Source organism: Colius striatus, chromosome Z, assembly GCF_028858725.1.
Source record: "Colius striatus isolate bColStr4 chromosome Z, bColStr4.1.hap1, whole genome shotgun sequence".
Taxonomy (NCBI): domain Eukaryota; kingdom Metazoa; phylum Chordata; class Aves; order Coliiformes; family Coliidae; genus Colius; species Colius striatus.
Genome location: NC_084790.1, coordinates 59,526,184 through 59,550,252, shown reverse-complemented (window position 1 = coordinate 59,550,252; position 24,069 = coordinate 59,526,184). Strand labels below are relative to the sequence as shown.

Below are 24,069 nucleotides of genomic sequence, written 5' to 3'. Positions count from 1 at the left end.
CCTTGTACAAGTAAAATGTAAATCAGCCTAAGAGTAGCCACTCAAAAAAAGAAACAAAAAAAAGTCTGCAAAGGCAAATGCAGAATAAAAAAAAGAAGGTATCTGGTTATCTTTACTGTAGAGGAGGAAAAAAAATCTAAATCTGAATAAATAAATATTTGCTGCAGATAATGTCATGGTCTCCTTCCAAGAAATACAAGTGTTATGACACTTCCATGACACTGTGTTATTTTGGAAGAGTTAAACAGATAATTTCTGTGCACATATACATGGTCTTTTAAGAATTACAAATGTGTATAATGTGAATTCTGGGACATGTTACTTTGGTTTGCTAATTTGCTAGATCTTAAACCAGTTAGACTGATTACTATTACCTTCAAGCAATTCTTCTGGAAATTCTGTTGCTAAATGAAAGATAAGATTATAGCTAGGTGGACAATGTATTTGTGCTAGATGTAATCTCATCAGCTGGCTCTACTAGAATCACTGTTCTCTCAGGCTCAGGAAATGGAATATTCACTACTAGTGAGGTGTTACCATGGGAGAGATTTCTCTTGTCCTTTTCACAAAGAATGAGATAGGGCACAAAGAAAGTGCTGCTAACATTTTTTATATGGTCTTTCCATACAAGGTGATATACTGATGTGGTAGACTCCAGGTGCCCATCAAAGCCAGTCTGTCACTTCCTTTCCTCAGCTAGGCAGGGTAGAGAAATTATAACAAAAGATTCATAGATTAAGATCAGGGCAGGGATAGATCATTCATCAAATATGGTCATGGAAAAAGTAGAACTCAGTTTGGGGAAATTAGTTTAATTATTACCAAACAGATCAGAGTAGGATAATGAAAAAAAAAAAGTCTAAATCTTAAAATACCTCTTCTCAGGCTTAGTTTTACTCCTGCTGTCTCTACCTCCCTCTCAGTGGCATAGGGGGACAGGGCATGGGGGTTGTTATCAGTTCATTGTCTACGCTGCTCCTCCCTCCTTAGGGGAAGGACTCCATATACTCTTACCCTGCTCCAGCACTGGGTCCCTCCCATGGAAGGCAGTCTTCCATGAACTTCTCCGATGTGAGTCCTCCCTATAGACTATAACTCTTCACAAAGTTCTCCAGCATGGGTTCTTTCCACTAGGTTCAGTCCTTCAGGAACAGACTGCTCCAGTATGGGTTACCCACAGGGTCACAAGTTCTTCCAGCAAATCTGCCCCAGTTGTGGGCTCCTCTCTGCAAGGGTCCACAGGTCCTGCCAGGAGTCTGCTCTAGCACAGGGTCACAGTCTCCTTTGGACACATCCACCCACTCTGGTGTGGGGTCCTCCCTGGGCTGCAGGTGGATCTCTGCTTCTCTGTGACCTCCATGGCTGCAGGGGCAAGGTCTGCCTCACCATGGGCTGCACCATGGGCTGCAGGGGAATCTCTTATCTGGCACCTGAAGCACCTCCCCCCCCTCCTTCTTCACTGACCTCTGTATCTGCAGTTATTTCTCTCACATATTCTCACTTCTCTCTCCAGCTGCAATTGCTATTGTGTGGGGTCTGGGGTTTTGGTTTTTTTTTTACCTTTCTTAAATACATTATCCCAGAAGTGCTACCACTGCTGCTGATGGGTTTGGCCCTGGCAATGCGTGTCTTGGACCTGGCTGGCATTGGCTGTATCGGACATAGGGGGAGCTTCTTAGCAGCTTCTCAGAGAAGCCACCTCCGTACCTTCTAAATTCTTGCCATGAGAACCCAATACAATTGGGTATGTAGAATCCATGTCACCTTTTTCTCCACTTATCCTGCAATTATTTTAGTCCGTAAAAGCAGGTGGACCTATGAAGTTCTCATTCTGTGGGTTCTTCACAAAAACACATTCAAGAAGTGATTCTTATTTCTACTGGCCATAGAGACAATTTCAGAAGTATATGTGTGTTCCCCAAGACTGCGAATTCAAGTTCCATCAAGACTCTTTTAGCTGGGCTGCTTTCAGACTTGCAGGTTGCAAATGTAACAGCATTCTCTGCTGGGTTGTTCATTCATTACTGAAGGGTGTGATTTCATGCATTAGCCTGTTCACATTCCTTTATCAACAGCCTCATCATTAAGCACATTTACAGAGCATTCATTGCTCCTTATCCAGGTATTCTTTCAGGGCATTGGCCAAGTTTTGGAATATCATCATTTGTGCTTAAGTTCCACAGAAATGAGCCAGAAAAATACCATCGAATTTTCTATATCCACTGCTTAATCCATTTGAAACTAGTCTGGTTAAAACATTTGACAGTATGCCGAATAAAGTACTAAATAATTTAACTTTCTGCTGTAGAAGTTGGAGTGATAAGAAAATCTAACTTCTAATGTAACTTCTCCCTGTCTAATATCCATTGTTTCTTGATCACCAGTACTTAAAAAAAAATCTCATTCCTTAGGCTGCTCCATCTCCGCACTGCTTCATTTTTTTTCTTTCTCTTTTTAACACTAAGACCATTCATTTCTCAGTTTGATGGCACATTTTTAATACACTTCTATTAACAGCAGACTTTTTACTGCATCTATCTTAATTAATCTCCATTATTATTCAGTTATATGTCTCTAAAGCACTCAGCTCCTCTGCATCTCAGAGGGCTATTCATATAATATTTCACACAGTCAGTTATGATATTGCATTTCTCAAGAGGGAAGGAAAGGGGGAAAGATTCCTGCAGTGAAATTTTCACTTGTAGCACTTCCTGGATATCCAAAAGCAACTAGCAGACAGTAAATCCAGTGTTCTGGAGTTAAACTTCATACAGACTGTATTCACAAATGCATATTTTTTAATACAAAATAGTCATAAAAACCAAATGAAGACAATAAAATTACAGCTAAGTCCAAAACCAATATTATATAATATTTTAAAATGATAACTAACATGAAATGGGCTTGTCATTTGATAATTTAAAAAAAAAATATTTTTCTTTTAAGGATTACTCTAAAACTTCCTTTAAGTACAGTTCTGCAACTTCTCCAAGCTTGTTTTTGCACTTAATATGTAATGTTAAACATCTTCAACAATTTTATGTATAACACTCCTCTTTAAGAAAAATGCATATACTATTGAAAAGTTGTAGAGACAATGTCTCTTAGACAGCAGAAACTGTACTTTTTGGTCTTGTGACAAGTTTTCTGTTTTCTGAAAAAGACTACTGAACATTGCAGATGGCAATTGATAGGCTTTATTGCTTAAGAAATTATGCACTTGAGTTGGTATTTCATTTGACATTTAACACACATGTTCCTCACCCAGATGTGGTACAGAAAAGTATAAAGGAAACAAGCAAATAGTGATACAATATTGGACAAAGAATAAAAAGGACTAAAAGTATACTAATATATGCTCAAACAGATGTTACACAACTGTAACCTGGATGTGGAAGAACAGAACATGCCCTTAAGGAAGGATGCCAGGCAGTATAATAGACAAGAAAATGATGCACAAGAAAAATAGACTTTTAAAGGTGGAGAGGATTCCTAAAAGTGGAGGTTCTCACCCTGTGGGCCTGCAATTATGACTAGTATATAGCTGCTCGAGAGTATTGCACATGCTGAAAAACAAGAAAAAAGAACAAAAAGTGTAAGCAATCATGTAAGAATGAAGGTAGTAGCTTAAGGGACTCAAGTCAGAAGGCAGAAAGTTATCTATCAATCCCACAACATCAAGAGGTTTGAAAGATATATATAAAAAATAATCTGGCAAGGTAGTCTTACCAGATTTCTTTTGTAAGATAAATGGAAAACACAACATAAGTAAAGTTGGAAATATTTCTAGCTATCAAAGCAATGTGGCTTTAAAAAAGCTTTCTTTAAAAGTAGCAAACATCTTATATAGAATTTTGATGAGCCCTAAGAGCTTTATAAAATGAATTACAGGATGATGTTTCCTGCCACAGCAAGTATTTTCTATTTATCTCTTTTTTTTTTCTTTCTCTCTTTTTATCTTTATGCTCCAAATTTAAAGATAATTTGCTCAAAGCTAAGAGAAACATACTTCTGGCATACAAAAACCTCATAGATTATACTCAAATATCCTTAACTTTACTTGTGTCTCATACAGAGTTTTCAGAGATGAGCTATAGTATTGGCATTCAGGAAATAGTATTTAAGAGAGAGTGATTGAAAAAAACATGTGGAAACTGTTAAGGACTGGTTATCACATATCCTAATTTATTTATATTTAAAAAAAAAAAATCCCTTAAGATTAAGGGAAAGAAAAGAGATAGCAGACAATGAGTCCAACTATATCAACAGGAAAAACAAAAAAGATATTAAAAACCAAATTTTTAAGAAGGACTTCAGAATTGTGGCAAATAAGGAGGAATAAATTATTGATAGAGAGGTAAATAACAATAAAATGTTTAATTTTCTTTACTATTTATTTATGCCATCCTAGATCTAACAAGAAAAAAATCAAGAGGACATAATTTCTGTCTATATTCACAATACTTTAGTATTACTATCCATGATTATGAATAGTATGTTCATAACCACACATTCAGCAGCTCTATGGAGAGGGACCTGGGAGTTCTGCTGGACAGCAAACTAAGCATGAGCCAGCAGTGAGCCCAGGTGGCCAAGAAGGCCAATGACATTCTGGCTTGTACCAGTAACAGTGCAGGAGTAGGGAGGTGATCATTCCCCTGTACTTGGCTTTGGTGAGGTTGCACCTTTAATACTGTGGCTAGGTTTGCGCCCCTCTCTACAAGAAAGACCCTGCGGTGCTGGAGAGAATCCAGAGGTGGGCTACCAAGCTAGTTAAGGATTTGGAGCATGTCTCATGAGGAACAGCTGAGGGTTCTGGGGCTGTTTAGTCTGAAGAAAAGAAGGCTCAGGGGAGACCTTATCGCACTCTACAACTACCTGAAAGGAAGTTGTAGTGAGGCAGGCATTGGTTTGTTCTCCGTAGTAATAAGCAATAGAATAAGAGGAAACAGCCTGAAGTTGCACAAGGGGAGGTTCAGGCTGGACATGAGGAGGAATTTCTTCTTTATTGAAAGGGCTGTCCGGCATTGCAACAGGCTGCTCAGGGAGGTGGTCGAGTCACTGTCCCTGCAAGTGTTTAAGAGATGGATGGATGTTGCACTTAGGGAAATGATCTAGTGGTTGACAGGGCTCATGACAAAGGCTGGACTCACGATCTTAAAGGACTCTTCCAGCTGAAATGATTCTATGAGAGGCGTAACTATCAAATTACATTTAAATCTTATATTGGGAATATATAGTGCCTTATAGTGGCTTCAAACGTCAGCACTGTAGCTTCTAATTAAGATCAATGGCACATCTTCCTTAGTGGTGTATAGCTCTTGTCACTAAGAAACAACATCCCCTATCCCCAAAGCTAAAAGCAGTAAAAGGCTTCAGCATGTGTCTGTACTTCTGCAGCCCTTCGCAGACAAATGTGCAATCTATATCAATTCTGTAAGACATTTTATTGGAATTTAGTATGCTCTGATTTAGCCTACAGATTCTCCAGTAGAAAAATTACTGTCAAAGACCCCAGTACCAGAAATAAAACCAGAAAATAGCATTATTTTTCACAACAAATTTTCAAGTGAGTATAGGTAAAAAAAGATAAAACCCACACACAAATAACATTATCATTGAAGCATAAACAAGGAAACAGAGTTGAAAATAATGTCTACATTCTATATGGAAACAGTAACACAAAAGGGGGTCACATTTGTTAATTAGTCATTCCTTTAATGATCCATTAAGATAATCAAATACATATTTAATATTAACTATGCCATTATGTTACCTGGGCTTATGTATATTCATGTTTAAAACATCTCTTTATTTATACCATTTGCTCTTTGACTCTCTCTTTTCTGAAGCATTTGTCCACTTTCTACATACTGCAGAATTTTCCTTGATGCAAGTGTCTACCCTAAATCCTCACATGCACACCTGTTGGGGGTTTTTTTCTGCAGTATCAGAATCATTGCCTTTTCCCACCCAATCTTTGATGCCTTTCCATTTATCAGTTCATTAGTTCAAGCAATTTATGCCTTGTTTATTATTTCTTTTTACAAAGAACATCACCTGGTCTCTACACCTTCCTAATCTCTTAAATCTTTTTATTATTTTCTGTGACTACCTAGTTTCCTAATGCTCATATATCATCACAAACGCTGAGAAAAGTATAGAAAATTAAAATCCAGAGATGCTGCCAAAGAGACATGAACGAGAAGTCAATTGCTGATATGACGTTATTCGTAAGTACACCACCAAGTTAATGCAAATTGAGCAACTATAAATTATGATAAAGTCAATTTCACACTCATGAAATGGTATATAAAGATTTAATCACACAATTTTCCCTTTGCTGTAAACTGTGCAAAGTCAATGGAGCTTGCTGAAGTGGTTTTTCTTCCACTCTGTATGCGAAAGCTGATAAAATGTATACAGTACAAAATAATTTTGATAACATTGTTTTGCGTAGTTTCTCACGGACATTAAGGCACAGAGATACTAAAGGAAACTGAATGACTGAGCTGCATCTACCTATGATAATAGTGGGCATTTCTAGCAGTATGTTGAAATGCGGATTTGGTTAAACACCACAGTAGGCAAGAACATTTGTTAACACAATTAAAATAGGGTTATTTGAACACAAAAGTATATGTCTGCCTAAGTCAGTGAAGACATATTCCTGTACTGTAAATTCATAACTTTGATTAAAGTAGGAATTGAGATTAAAATGCAGTTGTTTTCTGAAGTTCAGGAAAACTTATGCCATGCATGAAGTTCAGCAGACTATTAGTTCAAGGAAACAGAACAAATACCTACCCAAAATACAACATTTGTGTCTTCACACAATTTTTTCTCTCTCTTCATTACTCCTTTTCAAGGAATTTCATGAAAGTAGACTTGTAATTCATGTTGTTGGAATTTGAAACCATGAAATGAAAGTGGTTTTAAATTAATCACTAAAAATTCACACACCATTCTTGATAATCCTGTATCTGAGTTCTCTTTCAGATATCAGGCTTCCAACAAACTCACCAGCTTAAGACAAAGAGTTAGAATAGGCTGATTTTTTATTTTTCTCTTTTTGGGGGGAGGGGCAGGGGGAATAGAGACATAAAAAGTTCATGGAACTTCTTCTGGAATAAATGATGTATTTTCTTCTCTAGGTTAAAACCAAAGAGAGAAATAATCATACACACATACTCCAAAACTCTGTGGATCCAACTTCCCTATATACCAAACATTGTAATTTCTAAATAGGTGTAAGAGTGTCCAATCCACCTTGCAGGTCCTTAGGTATATTTCTTGTAAGATCTGAAAGAATAACCCATTTGATTGGTTTTGATTCATACATGGTAGCCAGAATGCTTCATCAAAATTCATGTAAAAGGTGAAAAATCTTTCTAACATCTATTTTATCATGATCCCTGTTTAAGAAAGCAAAATAAGCTTACCTCATGAAGATACCACAAGTGGTGAGCAATGCATGCAGGAATAAAAGTCATACCATCCCTTTCTTGCAATATAGAATGCAACAGAATTTTTTCCACAGGATTGGAAAGAAGTAAAAATTCTCAAAAATTCTCAGCAAGTAAAGGAACTGGCTCTGAGTTCTTTGATAACACTAAATCCATCTTTTACTTCCCATAAATTCTCAATAAAATTCTTGGTCCAGGTCTTAGTCCAGAAGCTGCAAGGTATATAGCATCTGAAAACTGAATTCAGTACACAGGGAGGGGTCAACAGATTTATTTCTGTTATCCATTAGAACACAGGGAAAACTTACCTCTGAACAAAAGACTTATTTACAGTAAGCACTACACTGAAAAATGAACTCCTGGTGAGAGAATAGCCCACTCTTCTTTTTTTTGTCCAAATTTCACTATCTTCTGGTCTGAATGCAGACTCATTCATATCTTCATCACAAATAGGAATTATAATAACAATCTACCATAATACATTCACATTAAAAAAAGAAGAGATTGTTTAAGTGACCACACTATTACACCAGAGGAATATAAAAAAGTAAATATTGTTGCTGCTGATGGAGCTCAGGTAAGGATGACATAGAGAAAAAACCTACATGGAACACAAATAAGTTTCCTATTCAAATAGTATTCTCTCTGTAGAATGTCAAGTGACTACTATTCTTTGGATAAGACATTGTAGGCATAAATTATTGTACAAGATGATGTAAAAACTCAACACATTTAATTTGAAAGCCCGTTCCAGAAACAGTCTCTGTGTAGTAGAAAAAGTATAACAGTGGATTGTCACTTCAAGGCTAGATATGTCCTATATCTTGTAGCAGATTTTTTTTCTCATAAACCCACTATTTAGACTCTAACAATAATCATTTGCTGCTTGCTTTCCCAAAAGTCTGCAAATAATCTCTTATGATCAGACTGACAAACATCCTGTTATAAGGCATAATGGAGTACAGCCAACTTACTTGGATACAAGCCCACACTAATAATCTGAAAGCTACAAGGAAGAGAAGTGTGGAAAGTACACAAGAATAAAACTGAAGCTGACTTGAATATACTCCCTCAAATAAGGATTTAATAAGACAATTACTGAATGTTAATTAAAAATGCCAACAGATTAAACGCATTTGTCATGATTTAACAATTCATTATGTGGCAACTGATTATCATAACCACATTGTGCTTAATGATACTGCATTTGAGAATGAGCAATTTAGGATGACTCTGTGGTCATCTATTAACAGCTTTTCAAGTAATTCCCATTCTAAATCTAGATTTTAAGTGCAGTATAAATGCTACAAAACTGTTTTGCAAGCAGCCATTTGATTCTGACAATGTATGAGTTTTAGCTAGGTCTACAAATCCATTTGGTGTTTTACATGCACATGAAAACGTAGGGCTTCTGTCTATGTATGCTTGTACAAAGTTAGTTGGAAAAGTATATGGTGTGAAATACCATCACTGTAAGCTTTATGGCAATTACGAGATGAGGATCTCTTTAATATCTAAGAAGAGAGAGAAAAGAAAGGAGACCTACAGAAAATGAAACAGACTTTCTGTCACTGACAGTGAAGATATTTGAATCCAAGACTTTTGATTGTTGGTATAAAGTATATACTCATCCACCAGTGCCTTTTGTTGACAATGAAATTAACAGTGTCCTACATAATACAGTTCAGGCACATGAGTTTCCAAAACACTTTATCAGTGTGCTAGACCAGATACAACTCTATAAACCAGGCCAGGATACAATAGTACACATGACAGTCTAGAAATATGCAGGCATACAGACTTACTTTTAGGTCAGAAACCTAAATTTAGACTCTGAACCTTGCCAGTGATTTTTCAGTAGCATAATTTTTCTAGTAATAATGCCCTGGCACAGCTTAGTGACCCAAAAAGGAAAAAGTGTAAGCATTTCTAACATTCTTTAATCCCTCTGATGTACTACCTCTCCCTTAGATAGTCAAAGCTCCCTAGGCTGGATTCTCTAGCCTGGATCCTCAGGAGGCTGCCTGGGCCCGTGTGAACAGGGAATGGAAAAAAAAATAATCCCACTTTCATTTGCAGTAATGCTGATAGGATGGAGAGTGGAGGACTGCAGTCAGAGTCTTTATTAACTGTAAAAAGCAGTGTTGATCCCAAAGTCTCTATGCCTATATTCAGTGCAGCTAAGAAAGCTTTGTACAATTGGGAAGCAAGAGAATCCTATTTGAAAAAGCCTGTGGTCCTAAAGTATCACAGACCATAGTTTAGAAGTCTTTTTATAGGTATTGGAAAAGCAAAACTGAAAGAACAAGCTGTGACTTGTTCCTCTACTCTGTTTCAGATAACTTAGTATGGAGTATTTGTGAAAATGTCTACATTGCTTAAGACTGCTGACACTCAACATTGCAACCATGGCATCTAGATGGGCATATGCACATTATAATGGGGCATGTTTGCATATTTACATCTGCGATTAGCTATATATGGCATATACGTATTATATATACACACACAAAGAATAACCTTTGGGATGTTCTTTAAATTTGGGATGTCCTTTAAATTTGGGATTTCCTTCATGCTATGTTTTGTTTCTACTAAACATTCTAAACTCAAGTGCTCCATATTTAATTATTTTGTCCTAGTTCTTATTTTTGAGTATTTTTATTAGGAAATAGAAAGTAAACCAATATAATTTTGAAACTGTGGTTTTCATACTTGAGTGGCTCCTTTGAGGAATTTTGTTAGTGTAATTTCAGCTATAGGCTTTGCACGAGACAAAAAATTATAAAAACATAACTTTCCTATGGCTTCTAGTAATTCTCCCCCCTGAAGTTAATGGTGGTAGAGCTATGCCAATAGACTTGGGTTAAAACTTGGATGTTTATATTGAAATGAAAACTCTTAAGACCTGGCGGCTACAGTACCAATAAGCTAAATACACATTATTTGAAAGGCTGGAAATACAATTGAAAGACAAGGAAAGCATCCCTGTCCATTCCAATGACAGAGATAAAACCCATAGAGTATAGAAATGGGGAATCCACTACGGTGCAGCAAAAAAAGGTGACATACTGTTCCGTATTCTTCATTGGACATTGACTATGACAGGCTAAGGTACTTGACCTAACAGAATTTTTAACACAAAAACTTGAAAACAATTGGTTAAAACTGCCTTAAAAGCAGGTAATGTATTTCCTCATTAAGTATATTTAGTGTAGTAGCTGATTACAAACCATGAAAACTACTTTGATCTTTCAAGCTTTTGTTGGTAATTGCAAGGTATTGTTACAGCTAATAGCTTTATGGCATAGGCCCAAAAAGCTATACATATCTGCTTGCTGAATGTGGTCATTTTCTTATTTATACTATAAGAGACTCATCTGAAACCCCTGAAATTGTTTTGGAGCTATAGCAATATTAGCTTTCAATGTCAGAAGTAAATGAATTTTTTTTTATGCTCTCAGCTATTCACAGAAATAGCCATGTGGTCTTTTTTAAAGCCACATTCTTCACAGTAATGTCTAAATCTGGATCACCAGCCTGAATGTGACTACAATGCATCACACCAGCTCATGTCATCATCAGAGGAAAATATAAAGGTTAAAGATTTTTATAAATTATAATTAAGACACTACCTGCAGAGTTTTCATTGCATACTGATTTGGAAAACTTGCAAACAGGTAAGCCTACCCTGTGTTAGCCATAGGAGTCATAAAATGAACCAAACTGGGAGATTTATTGGGGAAGTATGATAAAAGAGATTTCCTCTATGTCTCATTTGTTAGAAAAACACGTTTGCAGCAGATTTTCGCATGAGGTAAGCCACAATCAGAGTGGAAATTACAGGGAAAAAAAAAGAATTGGTCCTACAAACAGAGAAATATTTGGCTTGAAATTTAGCTTGTGCTTTCTATTCTGGAAAACTAGCTACTCCAACAGTTTTTGTAGCGCTCCAGCCAAGCCACTCGCAGATTTTTTTTCTGATACGTTAGTAATCACATACTTTTCCATCTTGTAGATGTCCTACCTGTTAACTTCAGCTTGATAGACAAAGATGGTCATGAGTCATGATTGCATCTGAGGTCAATAGTCCCCATCTGAACTTATTTCTATGTCAAGTGAGACGAAAAAAAAACGGATCGTTGTGTCTCACAGTACTCAAGAAAAGCAAGTGCTTTTAACAGTAATGGTTGTCTATGTTTGAGTCTCTGTCTGTAAAATAGGAACAATGTCCTGTGTATCCCACAGAAATTTAGGAATATAAATTCACTAATATTTAAGAAACAGACACACAGAATAAATGCCAGAGAAAAGCCATTGTTAAAATCAATGTTTCTTTGAAATATAGTCTGAGTAGCACACAACAAACAAGCCATGAGACCACACATACATTTGAAATACTTCAGGCAAAACACAGAAAAGTTATTTCAAGAACTTCCACACTACCTGTTCCCTACAGAATCAGTTATGCAGAAAAAATAGTACATGTTTCTGTAGTTGAAGGTAGTATCACAAAGAGATGCAACATCATATTTTCTCTGTAATATTCATTAATGGTAGCTGTGTTTTCATACGTACATACATAGCTGCACAGAAAGATCACAGCAATGACACAGCATCTTTGTGTAATACTCATACAATCATAGAATGGTAGAGGTTGGAAGGGACCTTTAGAGAACATTTAGTCCAACCCCCCTGCAGAAGCAGGTTCACCTAGATCATAATAAACCTCCCTCCTTGAAGTCAAATATATGAACAATTTAGAGTACTTTCTGGTTGTGTGAACACAATTATGACACATTTATAAACAGACATAAGAGCAGTACATCTCAGAAAGAGAACAAAATAGTTTAATGGTATCAACAAAATGGTAATAAAATGCTACTTGCTTTGTAGGACAAAGAATAAAGGATTTTAATGAATAAAAATTTCAGACACAAGCAACAATTTCAGCCATACCTCCTTGATAGTGGATGAGGGTAGCATAAGATCAGCAGTCTTTGTTCAATGAATTCTTATTGACCTGAGAGTAAAACAGTTGCTTGATACAATCCGGAACTGCCATGAAATTACCCACCAGTGACAGAATAAAGGGTCGGCTTTGCCTGATCTGAAATCTATTTTAGCAGTTGTAAAGCATTACAGATAACTTGTCTAAAAGCAGATGGATTAGCACAAACACAGTGAATTATGTAATACTTTCATTCTTTTTGTTTACTGGATTCCGTGACCTGAGTAACAAGACTTATCAAAAGACATTAATTCCATTCTTTGAAGTCCTAGCTCTACATATTTCCATCTATGATAACTGGCTAACATTCACTCATGCACTAAGAAAGGTAGCTTCAGGCATTACCCTCTAAGGCTATGAGGAAAAGTTAAAAGGTGGTAAGCATGGCTGTGTCAGCACTTGATTATTCTAGAATAGTTTGTCTTTTCTTTTTGTATCCTATGGAGTCTTTGAACTTTAAGCCCAAAAACTCATCGTCAGTTCATAGAAATATCAAATACTAACATACTACCACTTCTGTTAAACCTCAATGCGTTAGACATCGTAATATATCAGCCCCTGAAAACATCAGACCTATAAATTTACTGCAGTCTAAAATCAAATGGCCTACTGTATTTCATATTAGAGCACGATTAAACATGACTAACAAGTTCTTTACTTCCACATTCTTCAAAAACATCTGCTAGACAGACATGAAATCCTTCAACACTTGAAAAAAATATCTTTACAGGCATATAGAGAGGACACTGAAGAAATATTTTTCTTAAAACTGTTCTCCCTGTTTGTTACACTCCTTGATGCATTTTATAAAATTATTCTTTTCAAAGCATAATTAATTTTTTTATATAATCTGTGAATATAATTTACTTGTTCACATTTAATAAAAAAAACCCCTTTGCATGTGAAAATTAAACAATGGTAGTAAATAAGATTGCCAAGATTCTGAGTGTTAAAAATTTTCATTAGAATGTAAAAGACTACACTTCTTTCAAAAATATCTGTTCTTGAAATAATGAAACTTCATGCATTAGACACGCATTCTACAAAGTCATCTTTATTTGTACGGAATTTCCAATATATAATTTCCAAAATAAAACTTCTGAAAGAGTGACCTTTTTATGTAGAAAATCTAGTTTTTTAACTTTCTATATATTGATCAAGCAGAATGAAAGGCATCACAAAACTCTCTACTTCCAATAGCATTTTGGATCAAACACTTTAGAATAATAGAAGATTCCTACCGCATCATCTGTTTTGTGGTTATTCAGCAAATCAGATAAGAAATCATCATGAAGACTTTCTCTCCGAATCAATGTAAATTCACGCAGGAAAACTGCTCCTTGATTTTGGTCTCCACAAACCTAGAAGGAAAACATGACATTCTAACCAGTCAGCATTGCCACTAATGAAACAGATATATTTAAAGAAAGTTAATGAATAACTGCCATTTACATGAGATTCTGTTGAAAATAAGATTCTATGTTGTTACTTACAACATCTGTTGTTTTCAAGTTTAGGAGGACATACAAGCTGGTTGAGAAAAAGATATTTTCTTCAGTAAGTGTCTAACCAATACTCATCAAGATATCCTAGCTACTATTATGGCATTGGTATAGCTTTTTGAAGTAAATGAACAAAAATGAAACCATATAATTCTTTATGCTCCCCTATCATTTTTTTAAAGGCAACAAGTAAATTTTAAATGTTGGAAAGTGGTGAATTATCAGGAAGATTTTTTTACATATTAATGGAATATATTGCTTTTCACAGAATCACGGAATTGCTTGGATTGGAAGGGATTTTCAAAGATTACCTAGTTCCAAGCCCTCTGTCATAGGCATGGACACCTTCCACTAGACCAGGCTGCACAAGCCTCATAAAATCTGGCCTTAACACTTCCACAGATGGGGCATCCAGAAGCTCTCTGTCCCAGTGCCTCACCATCCTCACAGGGTAGAACTTCTTCCTAATATCTAATCTAAATCTATTGTAAAGCCATTATTCCTAGTTTTATCTAAATACGTCCTTCCAAAAGTCTGTCTTAACTTTCTCATCGGCCTTTTTAGGAACTGGAAGGCTGCTGTAAAGTCTCCCTGGTGCCTTCTCTTCTCCAGACTGAATAACTCCAACTCAGAGGTGCTCCATCTCTCCGATCATCTTTGTGACTCTTCACTGGGCTCACTTCAAAAGATTGTCCTGATTGTCCTGGTATCTATCTAGGATAGAGCTAATTTTTTTTGTAGTAGCTGGTACAGCACTGTGTTTTAGATTTAGTCTGAAAATAATGTTGATAACACATCGATGTTTTAGTTCTTGCTAAGTAGTGCTTATCCTAAGCTAAACATTTTCCAGTTTCCCATGCTTTACCAGCAAGTAAGTGCACAAGAAGCTGGGAGGCAGCATGACCATAACCACCCACACAGCTATTCCATACTGCATAACATCATGCCCAATATATAAACTGGGGGTAGTTGGCAGGAAGGGACGGCACACTGCTAAGGTATTGGTCAGTGAGTGGTGAGCAACTGCACTGGGCAGTATTTGTCTTTCTTGGTTTTTATCTATCTTTTAAAACAATAGTAATAATTTAAATCATCAACATAATAACCATCATCATAATTTATTTTACTATTGTTACTGTAACGATCACATTTTATTTCATTTCAGCTATAAAACCATTCTTATCTCCACCCATAAGTTTTACTTTTTTGTAACCTATTCTCGTCCTCCTCCCACTAGAAGAGGAAGATGTGAGCTGCTGTGTAGTGCTTAGTTGCTAGCTGAGGTTCAACCATAACACAGTGTCATGTTCTTATATTGGGGTCCCAGAGCTGAACATGGTGTTCATTGCCATTAGACTAACTATAAAGAATTCTACTACATGTGAAATATCCATAAAGGTTGCTAACAACCAGAAATACGGAATATATTATCAGATGGAAATCTAGTAAATTTTTCACTTTTCAGCACATCACAACGTATTTTGAAGGTGACTCAGCTTGAGAGAACAATATCTTTTATCAAAATGGCTAATATTCTGTACTTCAGTGTTTGACAACAGAGACTGCAACTGTAGAATGAATTAAGTAAGCGTTATCAATCATAAATACTTTTATACATGAGAAACTGATTTATCCTTCGCAGGGGGAGGATAAAGCATAGGTTTGCCTTGCCACTCCCTACAATTGAGTTGGTACTGCTATTTGGAAGGAGACAAGTCCTCCCTGACAGTTGGCAAGTGAGATCAGAGCTGCACAGTTCTAAAAGTGTGACTAGAAGGAGATGAGCTAATAAAGTTAAAGTGAGCAATCAGAATATCATAACTTGAAGTGGGTAATGAGCTCTTGAATCCAAACTTTACACTGTTTAACATAGAAGACTTTTTTAATGCAAGCCTCTAGTCATAAAATACAGGGCATTTACTTCTGTTGGTTGCTTTGCGCTCCTCTGCTGTAAATTTTAGGTTAAAAAAAGATGAAAACAACACTTTCCATAAAAGTTTTACATGTGTGAGGTTTTACAGTCTATAGTTAGCTTCCCATCTTGTGGGTGACATTGAGAGATACACATGTTGACCCTCCTCCTATATTACTGAATCATGCCAATGAAAAATCCTCAGGGGTGCTAAGAGTAAAAAACATGCATGTGTCCAAATGAAAAAGAAGCCCTACTGCCAATATAGAATCTTTTTGTAACAAAAATTTTAGATAAATCACTATCTTACAACAACAAATGTCCCCAAAATAGCTCATATTTAATGAAAATGTTTCATCACAGCAGTCACAAAAAATGTTCAACAATAAAAGTTATTTTGAGTGAGTTTATTTTTATGTAACAGTCTCTATTTGTGATTCTAAGCACTTAGTCAGCAAATGTAATGATATAATTATTACTAATTAGCTTTTCTTAGAATTTTGTGCTTCTAATTTCATAAGTCAAATTGCAAATAGTCTAAAGAAATCTTTTCCTCAATGATTCACCTTCCCGTATTATTTTCTTCCTATACAAATACACTCAGATTATGCAAAATCTTGTTTTTTTAAAGAACAGTCAGCTTCCTGTTATTCTAAATTTGAACTTTCATAGAAGCATAGAATCATAGAATGGTAAGGGTTGGAAGGGGCCTTTAGACCATCTAGTACAATCCCCCTGAAGAAGCAGATCCACATAGATCAGGTCACACAGGAAGGTGTCCGGGTAGGTTTTGAAAACCTGCAAGGAAGTAGATTCCACACTGTCCTTGGGCAGCCTGTGCCAGGGCTCCCTCACCCTCACAATAGAAGAGTTTTTCCTTATGTTTAAATGGAACTTTTTGTGTTCCAACTTCTTTCTGTTATGCCTTGTCCTGTCACTTGATACAACAGAAAAAAGTGATGCTCCAACCTCCTGACATCCCCCATTTAGATATCTGTAATACTGAGATCCACTCGCAGTTTCCTCTTCTCTAGACTAAACAGCTCCTGCAGCATTTCCTCATAGAAAAGATGCTTCAGAAACAAAACCTAGTGAAGGATTGTTTTATCTTCCTAAGATATCAATAGTTAAAATTAAGACTTCATAAAGAATATATTTGCAGTATCAATAATTTCGATGAAGTACTGCTAACCTTTAAAATATATATGAAGATCAACAGCGTAGCACTGGAAGTGTCCCAGCATGCGGAAGTTAATTCACTATTCAAGATGCCCAACTGTCATTACAAAGGAAACTTTTAAGAAATTGAGGCTAGAGAAAATTTCATTAAAAAAATCAACCAATACATTTTTTTCTTCTTTCAGCTGCGTTCCTATCTCTCAGATCAGTGTGAAAAATTAGCTGTTCCATTAAATCCAGTGGTGTGAGTCCATGGGGCAGAAATCCTTGAAGAGTCAGGCAAATACAGAATATAGAAAACAAAAGACCTAATACAAACTGGAGGGTGAAAGGTTGCAACCCAGCCAACAGAGTCTAAGTTTGCTTGCACTTGAGTACTGTCGCATGGTGAAAGTAACTTCATTATTTTTGCTGTGACCAGAAATAAAGTAAACTTCTTTGTCAGCAAGCTGTAATAATGATAGTTTGCTAAATTCAAGAGGCACAGAAATAGCAATACGGCACAGATATCTGTTGAAAATCATCATGGTACCTTCAATAGCACCTTTTTCAATAAAAAGGTGAGGGATTACAAAGGATCTCACTCATGAAGCAGAAAAACAAAATGTGGCCTCAGATATTTTTAATTAACTGTTTAGAGACAACACAGTAGTTTCAAGGTGACAGTTTCTCAGTTGAAGTCTTTTTTACATCAGATATTCAAAGCTAAAAGCAACCAGAAAACTACTACTAACATCAAAAGTAGAGGCAAAAAACCATGTACTGGTTTCTCAAAAATGCTTCTTCTGACCAAACTATTTTTTAAAACTATTTTTAAAATCAGGTTCTTTAAGCTTACTGGGGTTTTTCCTCACAGGCCTAGAGTGTCCTAACAATGTAAGGGTTACCTTTTCTTTTCAGCAGTATATCTAGGCATGAATCTCTTGGATTTTACGACAAAGAAATTAGAAGATGAAGCATATGATAGAAATTAAGGTATTAAATACCAGAAAGGTAGCAATGACATTTATAGTGACAGATGAGGAATGCAGGCTTTTAACAAAACAAGTTATTGTGCTACACATTTTTTTTGGTTTAAACCCCAATCTAACCACCATAGCAACTTGCACATGTCTTTCAACTCTGAATTACTCTCAATAAATGCTAACAACATTCCACTTTACTGCCTGCACACTTCCAAGTGAAAGAGTCCCACACCTTCATATGGGTGACAAGAGCTTTACTGCAGCTGCTGTCTGCCCTATGAACTTCATTAGTACCACTGGTGCTTCAAGTCAATGCCTAATAAATCTCATTTGGAGTTCTGAAATAAGAAAATTATTATCATTGCCTCTAGTCTTCCATGGTTTTGTGCTGCAGTTTTAATCCAAATTTTCTTTATCGACCAAAATGGAATCAGGATGGCTACAGAGGGGTACAAGCCCAATATCAGGTTCCAAATTGAGAAGTGATTATAATCTGGGTCCAAATTTAAATTCTGAAAGCTGTTTATCTTTACCAAAGTCCATGTAATAATTGAAAATTTACAGTCTGTTTCTGCCACTGCTAATCATTCTCAACACTTTCTGTTCCTCCATGGAGAGCCAGAAAGCTATGCAAAATTTAAAATCTATTCTGTATGTTTTCTTTGGGGAATTTCTGGGGTATTAGCATACTACGTTTTTCAGAGAAATACATGCCGATATACTACTCTATTTAATTAAGGATTTTACTCTCCAAATGATATGTTTCTATATTACACATTAATACACTGGTCCTTGAGAAATGTTCAAAATTTCCCAAACAGGTCCCCATAGGCTTAGGAAATCTGAGAGGCTATGTAAATGCATTTGTAATAGAAAGATAGAAGCCTTTCTGTCATAAAGTCAGCTTTTGCTTTAAAGCAATGACTTGAAGAATCCATGTCCAATGTGATCTGAGAGATAAAGTAGATTCTAAAACAAACATAATCTGACTTTTAGGCAGAGGTAATAATATCTCCACTGTAGATTTCTGTTTCTCTTGTACTATGATATTTTCACAGATTGAATTATGGCTGTAAAGGTGGTTATTTTCCCCAGGAAAACTCTCTTTCCTTCTATAGAACTTAATTCTGCTTAGATTCGGCGCAAACAAATGATTCTCTTGCCAACACAATAAAAGCAAAAGTTTTTTTTTTTTTCTTTCATTTCTTAATGAGGTCAGACAAGGTGATTTTTTTCACTTCTATGCCACTGCTACAAAATTCAAGGAAATTGTAAGCTGTTGTAATAAATCTGCCATTGGTGATAAATTTAAGTTCCCAGTGTCCCTATAGCCCAAAGACAAATGGATTATGTGGGCACAGACAGCTTTCAAATCAGTGTCTCCTTTACTGGCATGCTGGACAATCACTTGCTGAAGTGGTGTGGTGCCGCTATACAGACAATATTTAACACCATGTGAGAAGGCAGAAGAAAACTCAGGTGATTGTACACACAACTCTCATGCAGTCAAAGAACGCAGAGAGCTTAAAAGAAAGTAGTTGTAGTCTCACCTTCAGTTCTTTATTACACCTCGAAGAAGTTCAGCATCTCTACTGAAAGTAGAAAAGACTGACAGATCTAAGTTAATTTCTATCAGCAGGATTTTATCTCTTCTTTCCTATTAGCTTCCTTTGAAGGGGAGTTCTCTGGTCACACAGAACGTTTTTTGAAGGGAACATTTAGAAGCTAGATTCACAGCCTTCCTTGGCATAAATGGTTCATAGCTGTTTATTTCCCTGCAACCATTACATTATATAGCTTTCATTGTTTGACAGCTCTTTCAAATGGAAAAAAGGGTTTTCTAGATTTACAAATTAAATCAATCCTAAAATAGCATATTTTACTACTGCAGTATTTACTTCTGACACTTCAAAATAGGATTGCATGTCCTGGGAAGGATAAGTTCTATGACAGAAACAAACAACTAACTCTTTACTCCTGTGCAAAGGGATAAAAAGACTTTCCTGAGACTTGAATTTCATTAATAGTATTGGTCTCTATTTCCAGTCCTTTCAAACTGTGATGATATTATTGTTTCTGAATTAATAGCCCATCTCTTAGGAAACAGGCTACTGTTTGTAGTGTAGGATTAGAATATTTAAAGAGAGAAAGAGGTTCTTTTTGGCTTCTCTGAAGGTACGCACAAAGTGCCTCAAAACACAAACCCAAACAATTTATTTCCCAAGGGAATGTTTTATTCAACAGTGTAATGTTCCCACCAGAAATCTTTTTGCTGGTGTTGAAATATATTTAATCTTTTTTTTTTTTTCTTTCTCCTTTTCTCCTTTCCTCCCTGCCTTTACACAGAGATTGAATTCATGATTATCTTAATGGTAATGCCCTGACTTCTTTTAAAGCTCTGTGAAGGAAATGTGGCTTTGTGCTAATTATTTTCAGTTCTTAAACAACCACAATAGAAGAGCTGGGTTAATGTATTCATTGAGAGAATTATTTAAGCTCCATTTCAGTCTCTTATTATAAATGAACAAAAGAAACAAAAAGTGATTTGCACTCAAGAATTACAGCATGAAGTGTCCTTCAAACAAAACCACCAGTTACTAACATCTTGGACAGACATTAGCAATGATGGGGATAAATCTGTAAAGCATACACACGCCTACACTTGACCTACAGTGTACCAACAAGGGAGAAAGCCAATATGGCCCCATTAAATGGAGTGGCAAAAATGCAGAGTTAACAAAAACACAGTGATTCTCGTGCTGCCAAGCAACCTTAGGCAAAAAAGAAGGCAAGAGGACAGAATAAAACAAAGAACAAGAAAAAAGAAAGGAATAAAAAAAAGTAAATTAAAAAAAAAAAAAGAGCATAACTGTGGGGAAAAAAGGTGAAGTCACACAGAAGCAAACAAATCCAAGTTATATGATTCCTTTTAAATACTGATTAGAACCTTCTTTCTAGCTGTAGTTAACACCAAACACACAGACTTTCGAAAACTTCATGAAGAAGAGCTGGAATTATATCTGAGAATATTATCTAGTTTCTCATTTATTAGATACTCAAGAGACATTTAGATGGCTATGACTTGTGTTCCTCAAGCAAATTACTAGAAAAAAAAAAAACAAAAACAAACCTACTGTGGTTTGAACAAGATTGTGTCTTAATTCAAGCCAGATTTGGTTTCTGAAACATGCCAAACAAATACTATTGTTCAAAATACTTGAAAGCAGACACATGAATTGCTATGTGACACACAATGAAAGGAAACCAAGACAAGCAGTTTGAAGAATTCATTATCTATCATTTGTTTCCTTGCCTTACTTGGTTGACCACCAACATGTAAGGAATAGTTAACTACACTGCAGTTTTTCAAAAGAAGAATCAGTTTTAAAATGTCCAGAATCAGTATGTGTCAAGGGAGAAGGTGGCACACATAATAGCTTCAGCAATCATTCTGCAAGCTTCAGTATGTTTATTTATCATCGCACCTTGTCACTGACCTGCAGTATACTCCTAAAAGCCAGAAAAGACAACTAACTATATCAAATTGCATGAGTAAATAATCATTATGGGATCAGTCATTTTCAAATGTAATCTAATCAGCAGTACCTGATTTCAAATTATTACTGTCATGAAGAACGCAGAAAATAAGACTTACCATTGTTTTGCAACATATATCACTATTAGTGGTACTTGGACTGTCATTACTTTTTACTGCAGTTAGTATTTTTGTCCATGTTAGGAAAAAAATGCTACTAATATAACTTTCCTGTAGTGAGCAAATAATAAATTAAAAATGTGCATTCCAGAAAATAAATACATTTGATAATTTAATCTAGAGACCAAATAATTTAAAGACGTACTTCTTCTTCATTGAATCCCATTGCTAAGTTATTTCAACTTAACTGCAGCATCCTGTAGGCTTCCTCCTCTGATTTTAACCTAGTTTTGTAAGGAACAACCTGGCAGTTCTCCAGAATTGCTTCCTGGGCACTATGACCAAAATATTTTCTTCATGAGTATAAAATTTCACAATGATAACCTTCACATTTTCTTCAGTGCTTGAATCTCGGGCTTTTGTGACACAAGACCCATGAACACTCAAAAACTTTTAAGCGAAGTAATCAAACTACTCATTCTGCTTCTTTTTTTTTTTTTTTTAACTGCTAATTACATTACAGAATAATGAGCTCTGCAAAAAATTCATTGAGCTGACACTGGATTTTGGCTCAAACCCTAGTTACGTAAGTTCAAGTATTGGTTGTGGAAGGTTCCATTTATTTCACTGTATCTCTATCATATTGATGTAAAATATGGCAATTTTCACAACAGAATTCTTTGAAAGATTGGATTCTTTACTCAAATCATACTTTGTTAATTCAATCTTGTCACTGTTGGGCCACTTTTTTGCTATTAGAGACTATAACTTCAGTAATGTCCTGTCAGACCACTGATGACTATTTATTATATTTATACTATTTTCTGCTAATCACACCTTACAGTATTTCCTAGACAAAATAGGTACTTAGATATCCAATACTGACATTAGAAAACAGTAGTAACACTATATGACCTGTGATTTGATCAGATAGGTTTGAGTTACCTTATTTCTTTATAATAAAGCATTGCAAATTCTATTTAGTACAGATGAATGTGTTTTTTCTTGGCTGGGTCGCTAAACTACCAGTGTTTCCATCAATACAATGATTGATTTTGTTTGCATTTTGTGATTAGATTTGTAAGCTTTTGTGACAGCTTGGACAATGCTGAAATAGAAGCCAGGAGTTACAGAAGCCTGTAAAATATTAAGACATCCAATAAGAAAAATATCAGAGTAAGTAGCTTTATAGCATGAGATTTGCGAAAATCTTTCCAGTGTGATTATCCTTGGATTGGAAGACTTGATTCATGGACTCTAAGGAATCTTTTTCCTCACATTGGATTTTACGCCCTGTATTTTAGTCTAAAAATACATTTGATGATATTTTTAATGCTTCCAGCCAGTATTAAGACTGGTTTTAATAAATTTAGAGTCCTTTTAGTTCTGAACCAAAACACAATTGTGGCATATGCAAGTGAAGAAATACCGATTAAAATATCTATCAGCTACTCAGAGCTGCTAGAAGAATATGGCACATACATAAGGTTGAAGCAGGATCCAGGAGCCAAGCAAGTCTGCATGGAAGCAGACAGAGCACAGAACCAAACAGCCTCTCAGTAAGCTCCCAAAGACTTTGTATGAGGCTGCTCTGAGGGCTTGTCTGGCTTCAAGAAATTTGAAATGGACTTGTTCCCAGCTTGAAGCTACTAGAATTGGTATGGCATCCATTTAAATTAGGAAAATGTATCCTCTCTATTAAGGATTTGATTTGTATCCCAGAATAAAATCCCTTGATCTTGGACTCTAAAAGATAATTTTTACTTTCAATTCCTTCCTGTTTATCACAGTCCACAGTAAAATGCAGTATTCTTTGCAGGGATTAACTCTAAAAGAAACTAAAGATGCACAGAAGCTTCCAGATAAAAACACATTAAAAATACAGATGTAAAGAGGTTTTCAGTTGACCTAAACCTCTGGACAGATTTCATCAGCAGTCCTTACTGCTGCATTCTTTAGACAATTTTCTTACTAAGATAATTCTGGATTTTTTACTAGTTTAAGATAATATCCCACAAGTGTACAAGTAAATGAACATTCTGCCAAAAGTAGAGACTTTTTTTATCAATCCCATGAGTCTATCTAATTCAGATGCCACTATCCAGTCCTCCAAGACACCCAGAAGCTGTACATTTGAAACAGTGTGGTGGTGTGACCACACTCACTGCTGATAATAGACCTGTGAAACTTGCAACCAAAGGATGAACTGAATATATTTGAGTTGAAATCGAAATAGATAAGAACATAATCAGACATGTAAGTTAATATGAAGAATATGCAAGATTACCACAGTGAATGATAACATACACTGAAACACGGAGTACCTGTTGGGGTTCTGGGAACAAGAAAATCAGTCATCCACCTAGATCAGGTCACATAGGA

The 24,069-nt window shown here is 35.8% G+C and overlaps 1 protein-coding gene across 3 annotated transcripts in view; it reads right to left on the bottom strand.

Moving 5' to 3' along the window:
* The window catches only part of ADAMTSL1 (ADAMTS like 1), a 418,285-nt gene that overhangs the window by 306,178 nt on the left and 88,038 nt on the right, over positions 1 to 24,069 (bottom strand). The window contains exon 2 of one of the 3 annotated variants that reach the window (XM_062017375.1): positions 13,716 to 13,835. The exons of 1 other annotated variant lie outside the window; for it this stretch is intronic. In XM_062017375.1, the coding sequence (XP_061873359.1) occupies positions 13,716 to 13,835 (120 nt within the window). Of the gene's footprint in view, positions 1 to 13,715; positions 13,836 to 24,069 lie in introns of those variants that run through there. One more of the 3 variants, XM_062017378.1, reaches the window with a different exon arrangement.